A 19668-nucleotide genomic window follows, 5' to 3' on the forward strand; every position below is an offset into this window, starting at 1 on the left:
GACTCTGTTTGTGGCGTGATTGCAGAAATGGCTTCTTTCGCATCACTCTCCCATACAGCTTCTCCTTGTGCAAAGTGAGTTGTATAGTTGACCGATGCACAGTGACACCATCTGCAGCAAGTTGATGCTGCAGCTCTCTGGAGGTGGTCTGAGGATTGTCGTTGACTGATCTCACCATTCTTCTTCTCTGCCTTTCTGATGTTTTTCTTGGCCTGCCACTTCTGGCCTTAACAAGAATTGTCCCTGTGTTCTTCCATTTCCTTACTATGTTCCTCACAGTGGAAACTGACAGGTTAAATCTCTGAGACAGCTTTTTGTATCCTTCCCCTGAACAACTATGTTGAATAATCTTTGTTTTCAGATCATTTGACAGTTGTTTTGAGGAGCCCATGATGCCACTCTTCAGAGGAGATTCAAACAGGAGAACAACTTGCAAGTGGCCACTTTCAGTAGCTTTTCTCATGATTGTATACACCTGGCTATGAAGTTCAAAGCTCAATGAGGTTGCAAAACCAAAAAAAGTGCTTTTGTAAGTCAGTAAAAAGTAGGTAGGAGTATTTAAAACAAGAAAATGATAAGGGTGCCCATACTTATGCACCTGTCAAATTTTGTTTGAATGCAGATTTCACATTTTCTGTTAGTACAATAAACCTCATTTCAAGGCAGAAACATTACTGTGTCCAACAGTTATTACATATATCAAACTGAAATAGCTGTTGCAAAAACACCAATTTTTATAAAACATTAAGCTTAAGATTAATAGGGGTGCCCAAACTTTTTCATATAACTGTATATATATATATTTATTTCTCCGCCGTATCTGTGCATCATGAATCGTGTATGTGTTAAAAGGGCCCACTGAGACTCTTTCGCCCGGGGCCCAGAAAAACCTGGAGCCGGCCCTGGGGGGAAGGATCTCTGTGGCCGGGGGCCCGTTCTCATCTCCCGCTACCTGTGTAAGTACATACAAAGGCCGTGCTCCCCGGGGAGACGCCGTGTGTGAGGGGGTCTATATGTACAGTTTGTCAACAAAAAAAAATTCTGGCTCCTAAATTTTTTGGCTGGCTCCTAGATTCTGAACAACTTTGTCGACCCCTGTAGTAGGTGTAGTAATAATAATATTAGCTAATTCCTCCAATTAGAAATGTAGTGTAGTTCTTCTGATTCGCTGTGTCGCTTACCCCATGTGCAGGGCATTGCAGTAGCTTGGGTATCCCTGGTTACAACCACTCATACAGTGATAGTTAGCTGCTAGTAGTTTTAACCAGGGTCGGACTGGGGTGTCTGGATCCCACAGGAGGAATTGTCCCTAGAGGCCCTCCCTACATCTATATGCAAATACCTGTTAGCCGTTATCCCCGTTATAGTGGAGCGTCGACTGTAAAACACAGGCAGCTCCTTCACATCTACTGTGCGCCACCATAACTTGGATGTACAATTACGGTAGTTTGCATTACAGGTTTTTTTGGTGAAAACAAGTCATCACCGATCCACAGGTTAGGTAGATGATATGTTATTGATCTGTGGAATCCGGCCATTGGAAACTGCACCGAACGGAAGAATGGGGAACTTTTATCCCCATTTTACAATGGAGCGGTAGATTGGATGTCTGACCGCAGCTCGATTCATCCGCTTTGGGGGCTTCCAGAAAAAGCTAAGTGCAGCCATTTAGGGAATGAATGGATCACTGGTCAAGTCATACATGCCGCTCCATACTAATAGGGATAAAAGTTGCACTTTCTGCCGATCAAATTACCACCACATATTGACTAAATAATACCACATACAAGGGACAAATACCACTACACCATGACCAGACCACATATTACCACCACATAGTGACCGAATAATACTACAATAATGATCATGAATAACAAACACAAAACTAATAAAACTAATACCACTTGTGACATTATACACAGGAGCTCTGTATATAGCGACAGTGTACAGATAATACTGTGATCACCAGTGACATTATACACAGGAGCTCTGTATATAGTATCAGTGTACAGGTGGTACAGGTATCACCAGTGACGTTATACACAGGAGCTCTCTATATAGTGTCAGTGTACAGGTAATACAGGGATCACTTGTGACATACACAGGAGTTTTGTGTACATTAGACTAGACTAGTAGTCTAATGATTAGACTAGACTCTGAAGACATTATACTATATATAGCACTCCTGTGTATAATGTCACTGGTGATCACTGCATTATCTGTACACTGACACTATACACAGAGCACCTGTGTATATAGTATACAGGTAATCGTGATAATACAGTGATCAGTGACATTACACTATGTACAGAGCTCCTGTTTATACTCTCTGTGGTGATCCCTGTATTACCTGTAAACTTATATAAAAAATTCCCAAAATCATGTTAAGCTAGGGCACATCAGCAAACATAAGCGAGAGTGTGCCCATACAACTCCAAAAAGCACCAGAAGAACTGGAGAAACTAGGAGTTTTAATGAAAAAATATCACAAAATATTAAATACATATGAATACATGGACAAAACTGACAGATATACAAAACCAATGTGCAAAAGAGCCAATGCAAACAGTATCCTTATGAACTAACTAGCCAAAGGTGATGGAGTAACCTGTGCGGTATGTGGACTGGAAAATCAGGACTCATTCAGCTAGTAACATGATAATTACCTGTACATTGTATACAGAGCTCCTCTGTATGTCACTGGTGATCCCTGTATTATCTGTATGCTGACACTATATACAGAGCTCCTGTGTATAATGTTACTGGTGATGCCTGTATTACCTGTATACTATATACAGAGCTCCTGTGTATAATGACACCGGTGATCCCTGTATGACCTGCACACTGACACTATATACAGAGCTCCTGTGTATAATGTCATTGGTGATGCCTGTATTATCTGTACACTGACACTATATACAGAGCTCCTGTGTATATAGTATACAGGTAATACAGTGATCACCAGTGACATTAGATAGACTGGACTTTTATGGACATGGGTTGGAGCTTGTCTACTGTTTTTGTTAGGGGCAGAGCATGATTTGTAAGAATGACAAAGATAGTAGTCATGCTCCACCCCTCAGACACTATTCAGGCATAACATATTGTATCAGTTTTTTCCCTGGACTATTTCTTTAATCAAGACATTTTACTTGACATCTTTAATGTAACCGGAGCTGATAAAATAATCCATTTTCTGCTTAGCGCTTGGTAATATCTTTTTTTCACTGTATATATGCAAATTACTATTAATAAATTACGAATTTGACGTTCAGCTTCAGTTTAGTGTTAGGTCGCCTGTCATCCCTGAACTAATTTGGTTTGCTGCAATTCTTAAGCGTGTGAAATATATCTGTAGGAGAGCAGTCTGACTTGTTTGTGTGTGCGATGTGACACTGTGCATGTGTTGCGTGTTGGCTGATCGCTGGCCGCTCACATGTGTTGCGTGTTGGCTGATCGCTGGCCGCTCACATGTGTTTACGTGGTACTGTGTATTTGTATAGAGGAAGTCTGCGGATCTATATACATTTTATAGGATGCTCTGAAGAATTCGATGTTGTTGTGGCTTCCCCCTCATCCACATGTCATTAAAGAGCTCCCATCTATATACGGTATATATTTGTGGAGGCCTGAGCAAATGTTTTTAGAAAGTGCTGACCCTGGTGGTAACATTTCATGGACTCCTCTGCTCAGAGCAAATTATGGCCCAAATTCAGGAAGAACTAGCTTCTATGTACACACTGTCTGCATTATTCTGAATATTGGTACCTGGGCACAACCAGTGTCTCCTCTGCATGCATGGAAAAGCCTATGGGAAGTCTATCACCAGGTTTTTTTTATGTATGTATAATGTAGGATCAGAGACCCTTGTTACAGCGATATGTCACTTATGAGGCTGTGTTTTGCTGTTTCAATACAATCAGTGTTTTATCAGTAGAAAATTATCACTACAGGACAAGTGTTCTCATGCACCCTAGTCCAATCACGCCCCCAGCACTGATTAGCAGCTCTCTGTCACTGTACAATGTACACCGAAAGCTGTGGTGTGTGCGAGATATACACAGCTCAACAACTGAGCACTGCTGGATCTGCAGCACAGAGAATGCCATCATACCTTCTGCACCCAGTAAACTACGTGATACATCGCTGGAATCCGGGCCTCTATCCCTACATCATGCTGCTGTCAGATTTCATAGCAATATCCGCTGACAAATTCCCTTTTTAAGAGATTTATTGGGAGGTGATTTTGATGTGGAGTCTGTATGGCAGGTATTCATGTGTGCATGTGTCCTTGGTAATAAGCTAGGCACAAAATATCTGCAAAGGTGTATATGGATGCCGCATCATGGGGGCCTGTCACCTTCTTATGCAAAAGTGAGAGACGCTCGATAATCCTTTTAATTTTCATCCACCCCATAGTAGGGGTAAGTAATAGTCACCTGGAGGTCTCACAAATTATCTCATCTTAAGAAGGACCTGTCTGCTCTCCCGAAAGTTGTGTTTTAGTAAAAAAAAAAAATAGTATTCCCCATAAAATAACTGGTATGCTGTTACTTTGGAGCCGTGGACCCTTGTTGATTCCTGGTGCCTGGGATTTACAGTGGTGCCTGATTTTCTAGATGAAGGCGCCAGTCATGCACATTCCTAAGGCTGCATCTTTCCTCTCTCCAGCATCCCATCCATGCTGTGTGCACATTCTGACCAGCTGCACCGGACAGGCTTCCCGACAGTCCACGCCGTGGTTATGTTAGAAGGTGCAATGAACCTGACAGGAGAAGCCCAGCCATTGGTGGAGCAGCTGAACACGGTGAAGAGGATGCAGGTAAGAGCGGGCACAGACCTGCCCCGCAGGGCACTAACCATCAGTCTGCGTGCCCACTATGCGTTTTTCAAGCATTTTTGCCTCTGAATTTCCGCAGTGAAAACGCTTAAAAAACGCTTGGTAATACATGCCCCATGGTCCCCAATGATAATCCGCATGTGCTGTGCACATGCTGCGGAAATTTCCGCTGCAGATTATCATTGCGGAAAAATACGCAGCATGTCCATTAATTTTGCGGACACTCAGCGTAATCACCGCCATTGACTTGCATTGAAATGCATAATATCCGTATGAGCACATGTGCACACACGGATATTAAGCGATTCAATGTGCGGATGGTACCCGGGTCTGGAGAAGAGGAGACTCTCATCCAGACCCGGGTACCATGGTACCTGTTAAAAAAAGAATTTAAAATTAAAAAAAAAACATTATACTTACCTTCTGATGGCCCTAGGTCTCCATAGCGATGCGTCCTCGCTTCCTGGCAGCTCGCGATGGTCTAAAAGGACCTGCCATGACGTCATTTAGTCATGTGACGGGTCACGCGACCACTGACGTCGGCGGTCGCGTGACTTGTCACATGACTAAATGACGTTATGGATGGTCCTTTTAGACCATCGCGAGCCGCCGGGGAGACCGGAGAAGGAGACCGGGGGCCATCAGAAGGTAAGTATAAATGTTTTTTTTTTTTTTTTTTACCATTTTTATTCTTTTCTTTTAACTATTACTTGGTCACACTATATAAATCAATGCCGGTTGCATGGAATTATATAGTGTGACCAAGTTCTCAAGCACTTTTCCAAGTGATGCTAAAATTTCTTGGAAAAGCGCTTGATAACCCGCATGCAGAAATGCATGCAAAACGCATGTAAAATCCGCATGCGTTTTTCCTGCCAGGGGGATGCGGAAAAAATCTGCAGCATTTCTACATCGTGGGCACTTAGCCTTACTGTGCACTGGCCTCGTGTTAGAGGGAAAAGTATTCCAAATCTAAAAACTTGTGCGTCTTCTGCTGTTGTAAAACTACCACCCCTATCATCCACCCACTGGAGACTCCTGTCCTATGTCATCTGTAGTGACTGATAGCCTTCATTATTGGGCACTCTTCTTTAGCAGTAAGTGGGTGCAATGTCTGATCATTGACATGTCTTTCCATCCACAGAGGATCCCATCTCACCTCTTCCTCCTAGAAGTCTGGAAAGCGTGTATTGTAGGGTTAATAGAGTCTCCTGCAGGGACTGATGAGTTGAAATGGACTGCGTTCACATTCCTTAAGGTAAGTTCTGGGAAGATGCTGAAGGAGCTCTCCAGCCCCGTTATTATTTTGAAGGCTTGTTCTCAGGACCGCAACGCTCTACTGCCTCCCAACTTACTAGTTGCCAGGCTGCTGTGGGGGGGAGCTGTGCACTCCTGATTAATAGTTCAGGCCAGAAACATGATTGCACTGCTCAACTGAACTGTGCGCGCTCTGATAGTGCAAGTAGTGTATGGCTTTGCTTTTGCAGTAATCGGAGTAGTACTGTGGCACTAAACTTGGCTGCCATCTGGCCAGCTTCAGAGCAGACTTTGCAAACTCTATAGCAGGGATGTCAAACTCAAACATACAGAGGGCCAAAATGTAAAACTTGGACAAAATTGCGAGCCAACCAGTATACAGGATAATGGGCCCCACAAAGTCCTCCATACAGTATTATGGGCCCCACATAGTCCTCCATACAGTATTATGGGCCCCACATAGTCCTCCATACAGAATAATGGGCCCCACAAAGTCCTCCATACAGAATAATGGGCCCCACAAAGTCCTCCATACAGAATAATGGGCCCCACAAAGTCCTCCATACAGAATAATGGGCCCCACAAAGTCCTCCATACAGAATAATGGGCCCCACAAAGCCCTCCATACAGAATAATGGGCCCCACAAAGCCCTCCATACAGAATAATGGGCCCCACAAAGCCCTCCATACAGAATAATGGGCCCCACAAAGCCCTCCATACAGAATAATGGGCCCCACAGATTCCTCCATACAGAATAATGGGCCCCACATAGTCCTCCATACAGAATAATGGCCCCACATAGTCCTCCATACAGAATAATGGGCCCCACATAGTCCTCCATACAGAATAATGGGCCCCACATAGTCCTCCATACAAAATAATGGGCCCCACGAAATCCTCCATACAAAATAATGGACCCCCCATAGTCCTCCATACAGAATAATGGGCCCCCAATAGTCCTCCATACAGAATAATGGGCCCCCCATAGTCCTCCATACAGAATAATGGGCCCCCCATAGTCCTCCATACCGAATAATGAGCCCCCCATAGTCCTCCATACAGAATAATGGCCCCACATAGGGGTGGTGGTTCTGGTGTTGAGGGCCAAATAAAACCACCCTGCGGGCCAGAGTTTGACATGTATGCTCTATAGCAAAGATCTTGCAAGCGCTGCACTCCTTGCATAAGAGACCGGCTGCCTCTGAACACTGCAGCACTGCAATGGTGGTCGGTAACCTAGGCAAAGAGCAATAAAATTAAAAATCCTTCCTTTCTTGAGAACAGAGAGCATTTTTAATAAGAGATGAATTACACAGGTGCTTGTTTTTACAAGTTATGTGCAGTTTTACCCGATTCAGAACTTGAAACAGCCCCTTCAGATGTGAGCCTATGTATTCTAAACTCTTAGCAGACCGCTGCTGTGCCTCTGTACTGTTGCCAGTGTCGCCACTCTTCCCCCCCAAAGTTCTCTCCGCTTCTGTTCAGGCATGGGACATCTCTTGACTGCTGCAGCCAGTCAATGGCTGCAGCAGTGACAAATGTGCCACTGGTTGTCTTTTCTGGCTTGGACAGTAGTAACTCGTTGGTCATGGCTGCAGCCATGTGCCTTCCCACTGAAAATGGAAATGAGACTGGTGGGGATACGTACAGTGCTACTGACTAACGATGAGGGTCTGGTAGGGGGAATATGTTTTTTCTTGTTTTTTAAAGCGCCTTTTTTTATTATTTATTATGCATTGCTTAGATATTTTTTTAATTTAAAACTGTTAGTGGACAACCCTCTTATTCTCAGACAGGCTCTTAATGGCCCCCGGCTCCGTGACCTGGCCTGCTCACCAATACCCAGACAGTGTTACACTGGATTTCTATATTGTCAGCTTAATACTAAGCTGCCAATGTAGAGAGGACAGCAGCTTCCATGATGTTTGTCCTTCACTTGAAGGATGTTGGAATCCGTCTCTTTATAATGGAAACTGTCCCATCAGTCCTCAGTGAAACGCTGAGAATTCAGTTCTGCATGCTGCAGAAGACAAGTTGCCGGCCCTTTATGGGCCAGTCCGGCCCTGATACCGTCACCTTGTGTCTTCTTTTCATCTGATCTGAGATTCAGGAACTAAAGGAACATTAAACCTAAAGTCACCGGATTGTATAAAAAAAAAACCTTGTAATGTTACTCACATATCTTCTTTCTCAGATTCCACAGGTTCTCTCAAAATTAAAGAAATTTTGGCACGTAGAACAGGTAAGAAGAATATGTGATACACACACACATCATAATTTCCAAATGACAAATATATGTATGGTAACCGTCCCGTCTCCTGTAGGATTTCAGTGAGGATATGAACACTGCTTTCGAGTTTCTACTTAATCTTACCCCGTTATTGGATAAAGCTGACCAAAGATGCAAGTAAGTGGTTTGATGCCCTTTTAAGCTTTTTATTACTTTTCATTGTAAGATGAGTGCCCATCCGTAAAATAATGTGTACCGGGAGCAAAGGGCAGCCTTCCTGGTCCTTTTTTAACAGGAAATCTAATATGGCCGTGATAGGAAGTGACATAACACAGTGCATCACCGCTTTCTGCATATGGGGCTTGTCTGCCTCAGACCATCTGTGTCCATGTTGTCTCCTGTCTACTGGTGGAGATGGCTACAGTGGGCAAGTGAGCATCCGTACTGGACCATGGAACAATATGTGGGCTGCTATATGCTATCACGTTTTCTCTTGCATCATGTGGGTTCCCTGGTCCATGTGTTTCTTACCTGGGAAGAGATGGCGCTACAGAGAGAAGGCCCGCTGGCAGAGTCGGTGTGGTGCTCTGGGAATCCTTGGATTCTGACATATATGTGAATTTTTCTTTTCCACATACCACCAAGCTAATCCTACAGACCAAGTATACCCCAACGGCAGTGCCTTCTTCAGCAGATAAGTGTGCAAATTGAAGTGGTCAGTGGGGTGCTAGAAACTGGATAAGGCGCTGGAAAAGGATAAAACAAACCTCTTTATTGAAGTTCCAATGCCCACAACGCATTTCTGCAGCGGTCTGCTGCCTTCATCAGGTGGAGTTATGGGAAAATGGCAGAAACAGGCACTTTTATACATAAAGCAAAGGAACTCAATGGGAGGTACCAAGGGAGAATTTGGTCCTTAATTAAGGAATCACCATTAAAAAAGACAATTACAATTTAATAACAAAGGGGACTTAAAAAAGCATTACGGGTCAATAACTGCACATTATAAACTTACTATGAAGATGCAAGATGCAGACATTAACGGCAATGCTTTAAAAATACATACATATAAAAATGCATATATAAATGAGGGTAAATAAGCATATTACATAAAAATTGGTGAGGCATATCCTGAGTATACCCCTTTTCTAGCGCCCCACTGACCACTTCAATTTGCACACTGTTCACTTTTCCCTTGGGAGTTGTGGCTGGAGGCTGCAGAGAACTGGATACAATTTCAGCTGCAGGACCTGTAGGACCTGCGATGATGTCATCACCTATGTGACCCCACCGGGAATCACATGATTGGAAGCTCCATCTGCTAATCCAGAGGAGACACTGAAGGCATCGTGGCAGCGCTATCAGCGCCAGTAGCTGTTTAACCTGGGTTGTGCGGTCTGCACAACCCACTCAGGTGAGCAGACCACTGTATCTGCACGTATATTCTACTTCCATACAGGTTCACACAAGCACTGCGCTTTTCCACCCCACCCCCTTTTTTTCTTTCTTCAGCAGATAATGCCCATGCCACACTGCGGAAACTGGCCAGGAATTTATTGAGGGTCATAACAAAGGGTTCAGGGTGATGACTCCAAATTCTCCAGATCTCAATCTGATAAAGCCTCTATGGGGCATGCTTATAAAAAGAAGATTTTGGGTGCTCATCGTAAAATCTTTCTTAGAGCATTCATTGGGATACACAGAAGTATATGCTGCTGTCACTAGGAGGCAAGTCCAATCCATGGAGGCCCCCCACCTCCCTTCAAAGTGCAGCATTTTAAAGGGCTTTTCCACTTCTATTTGACCCTTTTTGGTAGGTCCTAACTCTTCATAGCAATCACTTTTCTTATATACTTCTATTATCTGCGCTGCTTTCATGAGGATATCTCTGTGTGGTCATGTGGGGGTCGTGATGACATTCCACTCGTCCTCCAGTCACTCCAAATTCAAACTATGAGCATGGGTCAACCATTCAAAGAATGAGTCAGACAACAAGCTGGTTCAAGCTCAGAGCATGCTCAGAAGACTACTACAGTCAACGTCCTCAGCATTGTTCTGCGTTTATTTTTACATACACAAATCTAAATACACTACATAATGGGAGGGAAAAGGGGTTGTCCGGGGCGGGGTAAACCATGAAAGTCCAGTGTCTGGCCACTCCTGATTGGTCCACATCTCCTTATCTCAGTCTCTGGGCAGATATTGCAGCCGTCAGCTTATAATCTTGTTTCGTTTCTCTGAAATATCTTGGCAACACTGGAAATGTCTTAGTTTAAGTTTCGATTTGAGTAATTACGTAGCAAGGAAAGCTTATTGTTATATGACACAAAATGGTGGTTAGTACATTAGCAAAAAAGCGTATAAAAGTTACAAGAATATAAAAGTTACAAATATATATATTCTCTTTTACCCTGACATTCCCCCCTAAACACTAAGCTTTCCTTTGCTTTGGGGCCTTTGAGACTGTCCATGTGTGGGGAGAGGGGAGGTGGATTTCTTCACCCAATCATCTTAGAAACTGCCCCCTTATGGGACGCCCCCAAACAATTGAGTCCTATCCTGGATGACACATGAAGTTCTCCCAACTGATCCTAAACTGAATCTTTCAATTGGACTTTGTTATGGGGGGGTCTGGTCAGACTTGTTCAAAGGAGTGTATTTCTCTATATAAGGGGACTATGCAGCACAGGACCACCAGGCCCAATACTAGTAGACCTCCCATTACTAGACAAACTTGTTGGAAGAATCCCTTGAGCCCTCCCAACCAACCTGAGAAGAAGGAGGTATCTACCCCTGCGTGGTAGCTGTCCACCCTGGGACAGACAGTAAGCATATGGAAAGGATATAGAAGAAGGTAGTCATCTTTTATAGGCTCGTTCTGTCTCTCTTGCAGTGGGAGGTGTGAATCCAGGTGCTCCTGCCCTCAAGCTTCAGGGCCGTCGGGGTGGTGAGAAGCACAGTGTACGGTCCCTCGAACCGCGGCTGGAGGCAGTCTTTCCGGACAAACTTCTTCACATACACTAGATCGCCTGGGGTGAAATCATGTACTGCATCACCTGTAGATTCTGGGAGAGAAGCAGATACTGGAGAGCGGGTGTTAGTCAATTCTTTAGACAAAACAATTACAAATTTTACCACTCTATCATGTGTTTCAGACAACTCTTGGGGCCTAATCTCTCCTATCTTGGGTGGGGTCCTAAACAAAATTTTATAGGGAGTCAGCCCATGTTTGGCCTGAGGAGTGTGTGTGATATGATACAATACTATGGGGAGTAGGTCGGGCCAGGGGAGGGGATGATCTTGGGTCATTTTCAAGAGCTGGGTCTTGAGTGTGGAATTCATCCTTTCCACTTTGCCTGAACTGGCAGGATGGTATGGAGTGTGGAGGCCCAAATCTGTTCCCAACATGTTCCAGAGTTCTTCGTAGATATTTGTTGTGAAAGCTGGTCCTTGATCCGATTCTATGATTTGGGGAACTCCAAATCTGCAGGCAATTTCGGTGATCAGTTTCTTGGCTGTGACTTTAGCAGTCATGTTGACAACCGGGTAGGCCTCGGGCCAGGCTGAGAACATATCCACGGCTACCAAAACGTACTCCTATTTTCTTGCTTTAGACATTTGGATATGGTCGACTTGTATTCTCTGCCAAGGGTAGTCTGGTTTAGCCAGATGTTGGAGAGGGACCCGTGCCGTACACGTTGGGTTGCAGGTAGCGCAGACAGAGCAGGATTTTGAGTATGCAGTCACAGTGGAAGAGATTCCAGGTGCAAAGTACAGTTTCTTGATACATGCCAAGGCTTGATTCTTTCCTCTGTGTGTAGGCCCGTGAGCCCATGCTGCCACAGCTGAGTACATGCGTCTAGGCAAGCAAGGCTTCCCATCCACTTGGTAAAGAGTCGAGTTGACCTTTGAATCTTTGCGACCTGCCAGCACTTTTCCTGCCGCTTTCCATTGCTTGACTTCTTCAGTGGGGGTCTCCCTTTGTTCCTCACACAATTTTTCTTCAGGCATCCTGACCCCCCTGGATTCCATTCGTGTCTCCGCTGGACTTGTATGGTCTTCCGCCGGCTGTTCTTTGGCTCTTGCTCTAGTGAGCGTCACAGCTACGGTTTGCAGGGTCTCTCCCATCTCTTCTTCCTTTTCCTGCCACTTTGATGACACATTCTCCACTGCTGCAGTCTTGGCTGCTTGGTCAGCTAGGTGGTTGCCCCTGGCTTCTCTGGATTCTAGTCTTCCATGAACCTTGACCTTCATAACAGCAACCTGAATGGGTAGTTCCAGGGCCTTCATTAGGGCCTTAATCCATGAGACATGTTTCACTGGTGTACCTGCAGCTGTGATGAATCCTCTAGACTTCCACAAGAGTCCAGAATCATTGCAAATTCCATATTCATACCTGGAATCGGTATATATATATATTCGCCTTTGTTCCTGCTGCCAGGTGGCAGGCCTCTGTGAGAGCCACAAGTTCAGCTTCTTGTGCAGACATGTATGGTGGTAGAGCTTCAGCCTTCAGAACTGTTAGGTCTGTTGTGACAGCATATCCCGTGTGGAACTTCCCTTGAGGGTCTGCGAAACGGGATCCATCAGTCCATAGGTGCAAGGCAGGGTCTGCGAGCGGATGTGCCACCATATTCTCTGGAGCAGAAGTCTCTTCCTGCAAAATTTTTATACAATCATGAGGTTCCACCAATGGACCTTCACCCTCTTCACCTTCCCCCCTAGAAGGTGGAAGCAAAGTGGCAGGATTGATAGTCAGACATCTGGTAAATGTTATATTGGAGGGCAACAATAGGGAACACTGCAGCCGCAGGTGTCTTTCGTTGGTTAGATGTTTCGGAGATGTTTGTTGCAGAACAGCTGAGAGATCATGGCCGGCCTGTATAACTAGACCATGTCCAAGGACGATATCAGCTGACTTGTCAAAAAGGATGTGAGCAGCGTGGACCGCCTTAAGGCACGTGGGGGCAGTTCGGGCGACAGGGTCCAGGCGGGCTGAGTAGTAGCCCAAAGGCTGATACTTATGATCATAGCGTTGTGCTAGAATTCCAGAGGCATGACCTTCCGATTCCGAGACAAAAAGGTGAAATGGCTGAGTATAGTCTGGTAAGCCCAAGGCCGGGGCAGAGACAACAGCCTGTTTAAGGCGGTCAAAACATAGTCTGTGTTGATGAGAAACACGTGGATCTTCAGCATGAAACCAAACTGAGCCTTCATTCTTGAGACAGTCGTACAGAGGTTACATGAGCTTTGAGGCATCAGGGATCCATTGCCTGCAGTAAGTGATGAGGCCAAGGAAAGTCTGCATAGCGGAGTAGGTGGTTGGGAAGGTGATATCCATGATGGCTTGTTTTCTTTCTTCAGTCAGATGTCTAGCACCTTGTGATATACAATGTCCGAGGAAAATGACCTTGGGCAGACACCATTGGACTTCGCCTTTTGAGACTTTACAGTTAGCTGAGTGAAGAAACCAGAGAAGGGATGCTGACATCTCTGGCAAATTTTCTTCAGTGCCGCATAGTAAAAGATCATCCACATACTGTAGAAGGGTGACCTGAGGGTTCTCTTGAACCCATGGCTCCAGAATAGACTTCATAGAATGAGTGAATTGGTTAGGAGAGTTCTGGGCTCTTTGAAAGGTGAAAACAAAAAGAAACCACGAATCTTCGTGTAAGGGTATACTGAAGAAGGCGTTGGCCAGATCTAACACCGTAAACAAGGTGGCCGTTGGAGGCAGCTGAGACAAGAGGGTGTTTGGGTTAGGTACCACTGGAGTTTCTAAAATGGTAGCTGCATTGACGGCTCTGAGATCCTGAACCAACCGGTATCTTGGAGACTCTCCCGGAGCGGTTTTCTTCTTTGGCTTAGTATCCTTTTCCATTTTTAGCATTGATTTTTGGAAAGCTTTAACGATATCCACCGCGTCGTTGAAAGAAGAAGAACGAATCTCGGGCCGTACTCTCAGGACTTCATCTCTGAGAGCGTCTTGTAGGCCATCTATTAGGGCCTGAACCAACAGGGCGGCCTGCATCTTGACGTGAGGACTGTATCCGAGATCCTTAAAATGCATGCTGAGTCTTGCAGCAGATCTTTCCACAGATTCATCAGGGTCTTGTTGAACATCTTGTACAGACCCAGCTTGATCTGACAAGCGATTCTGAGCCCAGGCTTTTAACTGTTTCATGTATTCTAGGCCGGATTCATACGTACTAAGGGGTCCTGCTTTTGTGGAATCCATAGCCTTTTGAAAGCTCTCCGTTTTCGGCTAAGTGAGCCTGGCATTCTGCAGCCAGAGTAGAACCAGCAGCAAGGGCAATTTTACGAACCAATCCTCCAGCATGGCTCATACAGGTGTTTGCAGGGTTGACTATGGCCCCCACCCGATGTGTAAGGATGTCACCATAGCCTATTGACAGAGTGACAGGGCGTCCTGATGGGTCTACTAGGTTCCGGGAGCGGCAGGGGTCCCAGACTTCTGAGGGGCTGGGGGGGTGGTGCTCTTTCAGCAGTTGCTTGGAGCAAGGGCCGGAGTATGGGCAATGAATGTGGGGCGGAGGATGCCATAGGAAACGTATGGGGTAAAGGGGGGGGGGCTGGAGTATCTTGAGCCCATCCCTCATCTGGCTCCGTATCGTCTTGAGTAACAGTATGTTGGCGGAGGGAGAGCAGTCTGGCCTGAAATTCTGGGGGGGTTGAGGAGGATATCCCCAGGGTTGTGGGTGACTCCCATAGGAAACAGGGGAAGCGTCTCAGCATCGTGGACTGGAGCAGAGGGTATCACATTAGTTTCAGATGGGTACTCTGGGACTACGGGCTTTTCCACCTGTGCTGGTGGCTGGTAATATGCACCGGACGGATCTAGTAGTGGATATAGGCTGGATTGGGGCTTTCCGGGCCTCCCACAACAAGTAAGAGGTGTAGCAAGATGGCCGTGGGAGGGAGGAGTTAAAATGGAAGTGGGATTGTTCTTGGAGGCAGGAAAAGGTGTAGTAACAGGCATCAACGGGGTTACGGCCAATTTGAGGGCACATAACAAATCACAATCTGCAGCTTTCATGTATCCGAACAAAGGCTCGGCATTCTCTGTTCCCCCCTGCACCATCTACTCTAAGATGTGCCTGAGCCTGATGCAAAAGTCGTCACCCAACTTTCCCAACTTCTGTGTAACACATTCTTTCCAAACTGAAGACTAAAGCCTGCCTGTACTGGATAAGCTTATCATGTTATACAAATTCCTAACATTCTTCTTGCCTTCTTGCCTTCCCGTAACTCCACTAATTGGCTTAACTCCTACAGCAGCATTCCGCAACTTACGAGATCTTTCAAATTTGAATATACACAACATTTTCTTATAGAATGCAATGATCTGTCGCGACTCAGATCACTGGTGCAGCCGACAGGTCGCCACTCCTCAGTGTAGAGGCACCTCTCAATACACCGATAAGACAGAGAGTAACCTCTCAATCTGTCTCTTCCCTAACCTTGAATGGCGACTTTACAGTACGACTCACCACGGCACCCTGACTGACAGCAGAACCCCTCCTTATGAGGTTTCTCTGTATAAGACGAAGAGCACCTCTCAATTCGTCTTCTTTCCTACTACGGCACCACCCGTCAGTGTAGAGTACACCTCTCAATACACTGACAAGACAGAGAGTAACCTCTCAATCTGTCTCCTTTCCTAACACGGCATCACCCGTCAGTGTAGAGTCACCTCTCAATACACTGTTTCCTAACCTTGACTTTACAGCAGTCTCTGTATTAGACGAAGAATACTCCTCAATTCGTCACAGATTCTGACAGCACAACACCTTACACTACAATTCAGGAATGCTTTGAAACTTCGACTATCAGTTACGGGAGGCAGCTATCTAAGAAAAGTACAGTGACCGGGGGAGGAGGAGGTGGTGTGCACACGAGCACGCGCAGGCATGCGACGTCACTCGGTTTAACACTTGCTGGTTCAGGACGTGGTGCGGGACGCCCAAGGTCTCACCACTCGACCGGTCACCCACCCAGATCCAACCTGACAATCCCACAGAAACCGCTGCGGCTGACACACAGGCAAGTGAGACATATAAAATACATCTCAACTTACCGTGTTCGATGGAGGTTGATCAGGCCTCAAATTCAGCCACCGCGGTCACCACCAGGGAAATCAGCAATATGGGTCCGGGAGGGCGGCGTACCGCTAGCCACGCCGCACGTTGAGCGCCATTTGTGGGGGTCGTGATGACATTCCACTCGTCCTCCAGTCACTCCAAATTCAAACTATGAGCATGGGTCAACCATTCAAAGAATGAGTCAGACAACAAGCTGGTTCAAGCTCAGAGCATGCTCAGAAGACTACTACAGTCAACGTCCTCAGCATTGTTCTGCGTTTATTTTTACATACACAAATCTAAATACACTACATAATGGGAGGGAAAAGGGGTTGTCCGGGGCGGGGTAAACCATGAAAGTCCAGTGTCTGGCCACTCCTGATTGGTCCACATCTCCTTATCTCAGTCTCTGGGCAGATATTGCAGCCGTCAGCTTATAATCTTGTTTCGTTTCTCTGAAATATCTTGGCAACACTGGAAATGTCTTAGTTTAAGTTTCGATTTGAGTAATTACGTAGCAAGGAAAGCTTATTGTTATATGACACAAAATGGTGGTTAGTACATTAGCAAAAAAGCGTATAAAAGTTACAAGAATATAAAAGTTACAAATATATATATTCTCTTTTACCCTGACAGTCAATTAACCTTTTGTTGTCCTGTACCCACTGCTTCCTTCTCTGTTTCTTTCGGTCTGAGCATCGGAATTGGACGGAATAAGAAGAGGACGACATTGATGGAGTGGGGCTACCTTACAATGATTGACAGGAGTCTGAGCGCACATGCTCAGATTGCAGACTGCACTGTCCTTTGCACGGATCCTACCAGTACTTTGGACCGGCGGACCCTTCACCTGACAAGCGCTGATATGTGCTGCTTGTTATTAGGAAGCATATTGCAGTATATTTCAGCTGAAGGATTCGGCACTTCAAAGCATCAGCAGGATCCATGTTGAGGAGGAGAGAAGTCAGTGGTCCGAGCATGCCTGCTCAGACTTTTGTCAATCATTGTAAGGCAGCTTCTCCCCCATCCATAACGTCCTCTTCTCATTACATCTGATTCCGGTGCCCATATCGGAAGTAACAGAGCTGGAAGCAGTGGCTGCAGGTCAACGAAGGGTTATGTGACCAAACAGAGATGGAAGCAATGCAGGTAATAGAAATATATACTACAACAGGTATTATTGGGTCGCAGTCAGCCGGCCGTATAACACGGATGATGATCGCATCGCAATGCTTAGACTGGCCGGCGGCTCTCCTGACCTGAGCGTGACAGCATGTATTTCTATGAAGCTGTCACGCTCAGGTCAGGAGAACCGCCGGCCAGTCCGTGCACTGCAATATGACTGTCTTCTGTGTTATACGGCTGTCTGATTGCGTCCTTAGGAGGATTTGGTATATATGAAAGGGGGTCAAATAGTGGTGGAGAACCCCCTTTAAAGGATCTGCTGCTGATGTCTTGGATCTAGAAGACCTTCAGAGATCTTGCCTGCATGGGTCACAGCTGTTTTTGCTGGTATGAGCAGGACCTAAATAAATAGGGAAATAAGATTGTGAGCCCCTATCTCACACACATGGGAAATCAAAAACATACTGTGGGAATAACTGGAGTGTTTAGTAAAGTCACTTTATTGGGTTCATGGTCCATAGTCATCCTAATATTGTGCTGTACCTGTGTCTCCTCAGCTGTGACTGTGTCAGTCTGTTACTCCAGGAGTGTAATAAGCTGGGCCTGCTCTCTAATGATCACCTGAATCACCTCGTGGCTAAAAGGTACCGTCCTCCTCACACCAGACAGCTTTGTATCCAGCTATTTTATCATTACGATCATCACATAATACCTAATATTCCTTAGATCTGCTGATCGAGAACAGGCTCCTCGCTCATCAGAAAGCTCTGCCATTCAACCCAACCCAGGCCTGATTCTCCGGGCAGAACCCACCGTCACCAACATTCTCAAGGTAAGACGTCTCCTTGGCATCTGCCGGTCTGAATATAGTTGTTGTAGTGCGGTTTCTCTAGTCCCTTTGGTTTATGGTTATATGCTCTTTCTGTATTGCAGACAATGGACGCCGATCATTCCAAGTCTCCGGAAGGTCTTCTGGGCGTCTTGGGACATATGTTGACTGGGAAGAGTCTGGACCTCCTATTGGCTGCTGCAGCTGCCACCGGAAAACTTAAATCTTTTGCTCGTAAATTTATCCAGTGAGTAGTAATACATGGAGGCGAACTCGCGTTGTGCCTGTATTGTGCTTCTAGACCTATAGATAATATTTTTCCTGTTGCTCCAGGCTGAATGAATTTACCCGGCATATAAGTGCTGAAAGCAGTAAGTTTCGGAGATTCATCAATGATTTAGCTCTATGTAGTCAATATTTCCAGTATGGATTAGATTAATAGGTGACTCCAATGTGTATTTTTGTTTCCTTTTTTAGCAAAAGCCGCTGCTACCCGTGCTCTTCTTTTTGATATCTCCTTTCTAATGCTCTGTCATGTGGCACAGACCTATGGCTCTGAGGTACTACATTAACCAGCAACTTCTATCCAATATGGTTTCTAATTGTAAATGGAATTGCAATGAGGTTATAAAGAGTACCGTATATTCCGGCGTATAAGACGACTTTTGAAGACTGAAAAATCTTCTGTCTAGTCTGGGGTCGTCTTATACGCCGGTAATGCTTTTGAACTTTCAGAAATTGACATGCGGGGATACTCTGGGGGTGTTAATAAGCTGCCGTGGCCGTATCCCTGCCATGTCGGAGTTAATATAAGGTGGAGGGAGTTAAAATACGGCGGCGGTAGGTCCAGACAGTCAGCGCTTCTGTGCTGAAACTGACACATCGCTGCGTATTCCCTGCTCCGGACACAGCGCAGGGCTTCTGTGCCGACAGCTTTCACTTGTCACAGAAGCCCTGCGCTGTGTCCGGAGCTGGGAAGTTCGCATCGCTTCTGTGACAATATATGAAAAGCCGGCAATTCAGCAGCGGCATAAGCCGGCACCCGACAATTTAGAATAGAAAGAATAGAGCATCACACATAGACTAGATAGATAGAAACATGTCAGTCACATATATATGAAGTACAGTGACAGTGTTGCTTACTGTACTTGCCATTTAGTGTAAAGGATTTATTAAAACAAATAATAGTGTTTTCATGCACCGTCTCTTTAAAAAAGCCGGCCGGCATTTCAGCATCTGTACCCGACAATTTATAACAGAAAGATAGAGCATCACACATAGATT

General features: G+C 45.5%; 1 protein-coding gene across 1 annotated transcript in view; it reads left to right on the plus strand.

Annotated features, from left to right (window-relative positions):
- The window catches only part of MED24 (mediator complex subunit 24), a 119278-nt gene that overhangs the window by 25941 nt on the left and 73669 nt on the right, over positions 1-19668 (plus strand). Inside the window, exons 8-16 of the mRNA XM_073683386.1 lie at positions 4672-4822; positions 5985-6098; positions 8293-8340; positions 8423-8505; positions 18113-18199; positions 18282-18387; positions 18489-18631; positions 18718-18755; positions 18862-18944. Coding sequence (XP_073539487.1) covers positions 4672-4822; positions 5985-6098; positions 8293-8340; positions 8423-8505; positions 18113-18199; positions 18282-18387; positions 18489-18631; positions 18718-18755; positions 18862-18944 — 853 coding nt within the window. The remainder of the gene's footprint in view (positions 1-4671; positions 4823-5984; positions 6099-8292; positions 8341-8422; positions 8506-18112; positions 18200-18281; positions 18388-18488; positions 18632-18717; positions 18756-18861; positions 18945-19668) is intronic.

Source organism: Phyllobates terribilis, unplaced genomic scaffold (genome assembly GCF_046119375.1).
Source record: "Phyllobates terribilis strain yellow unplaced genomic scaffold, ASM4611937v1 Scaffold_5__5_contigs__length_657084704, whole genome shotgun sequence".
In the NCBI taxonomy this organism is placed as follows: domain Eukaryota; kingdom Metazoa; phylum Chordata; class Amphibia; order Anura; family Dendrobatidae; genus Phyllobates; species Phyllobates terribilis.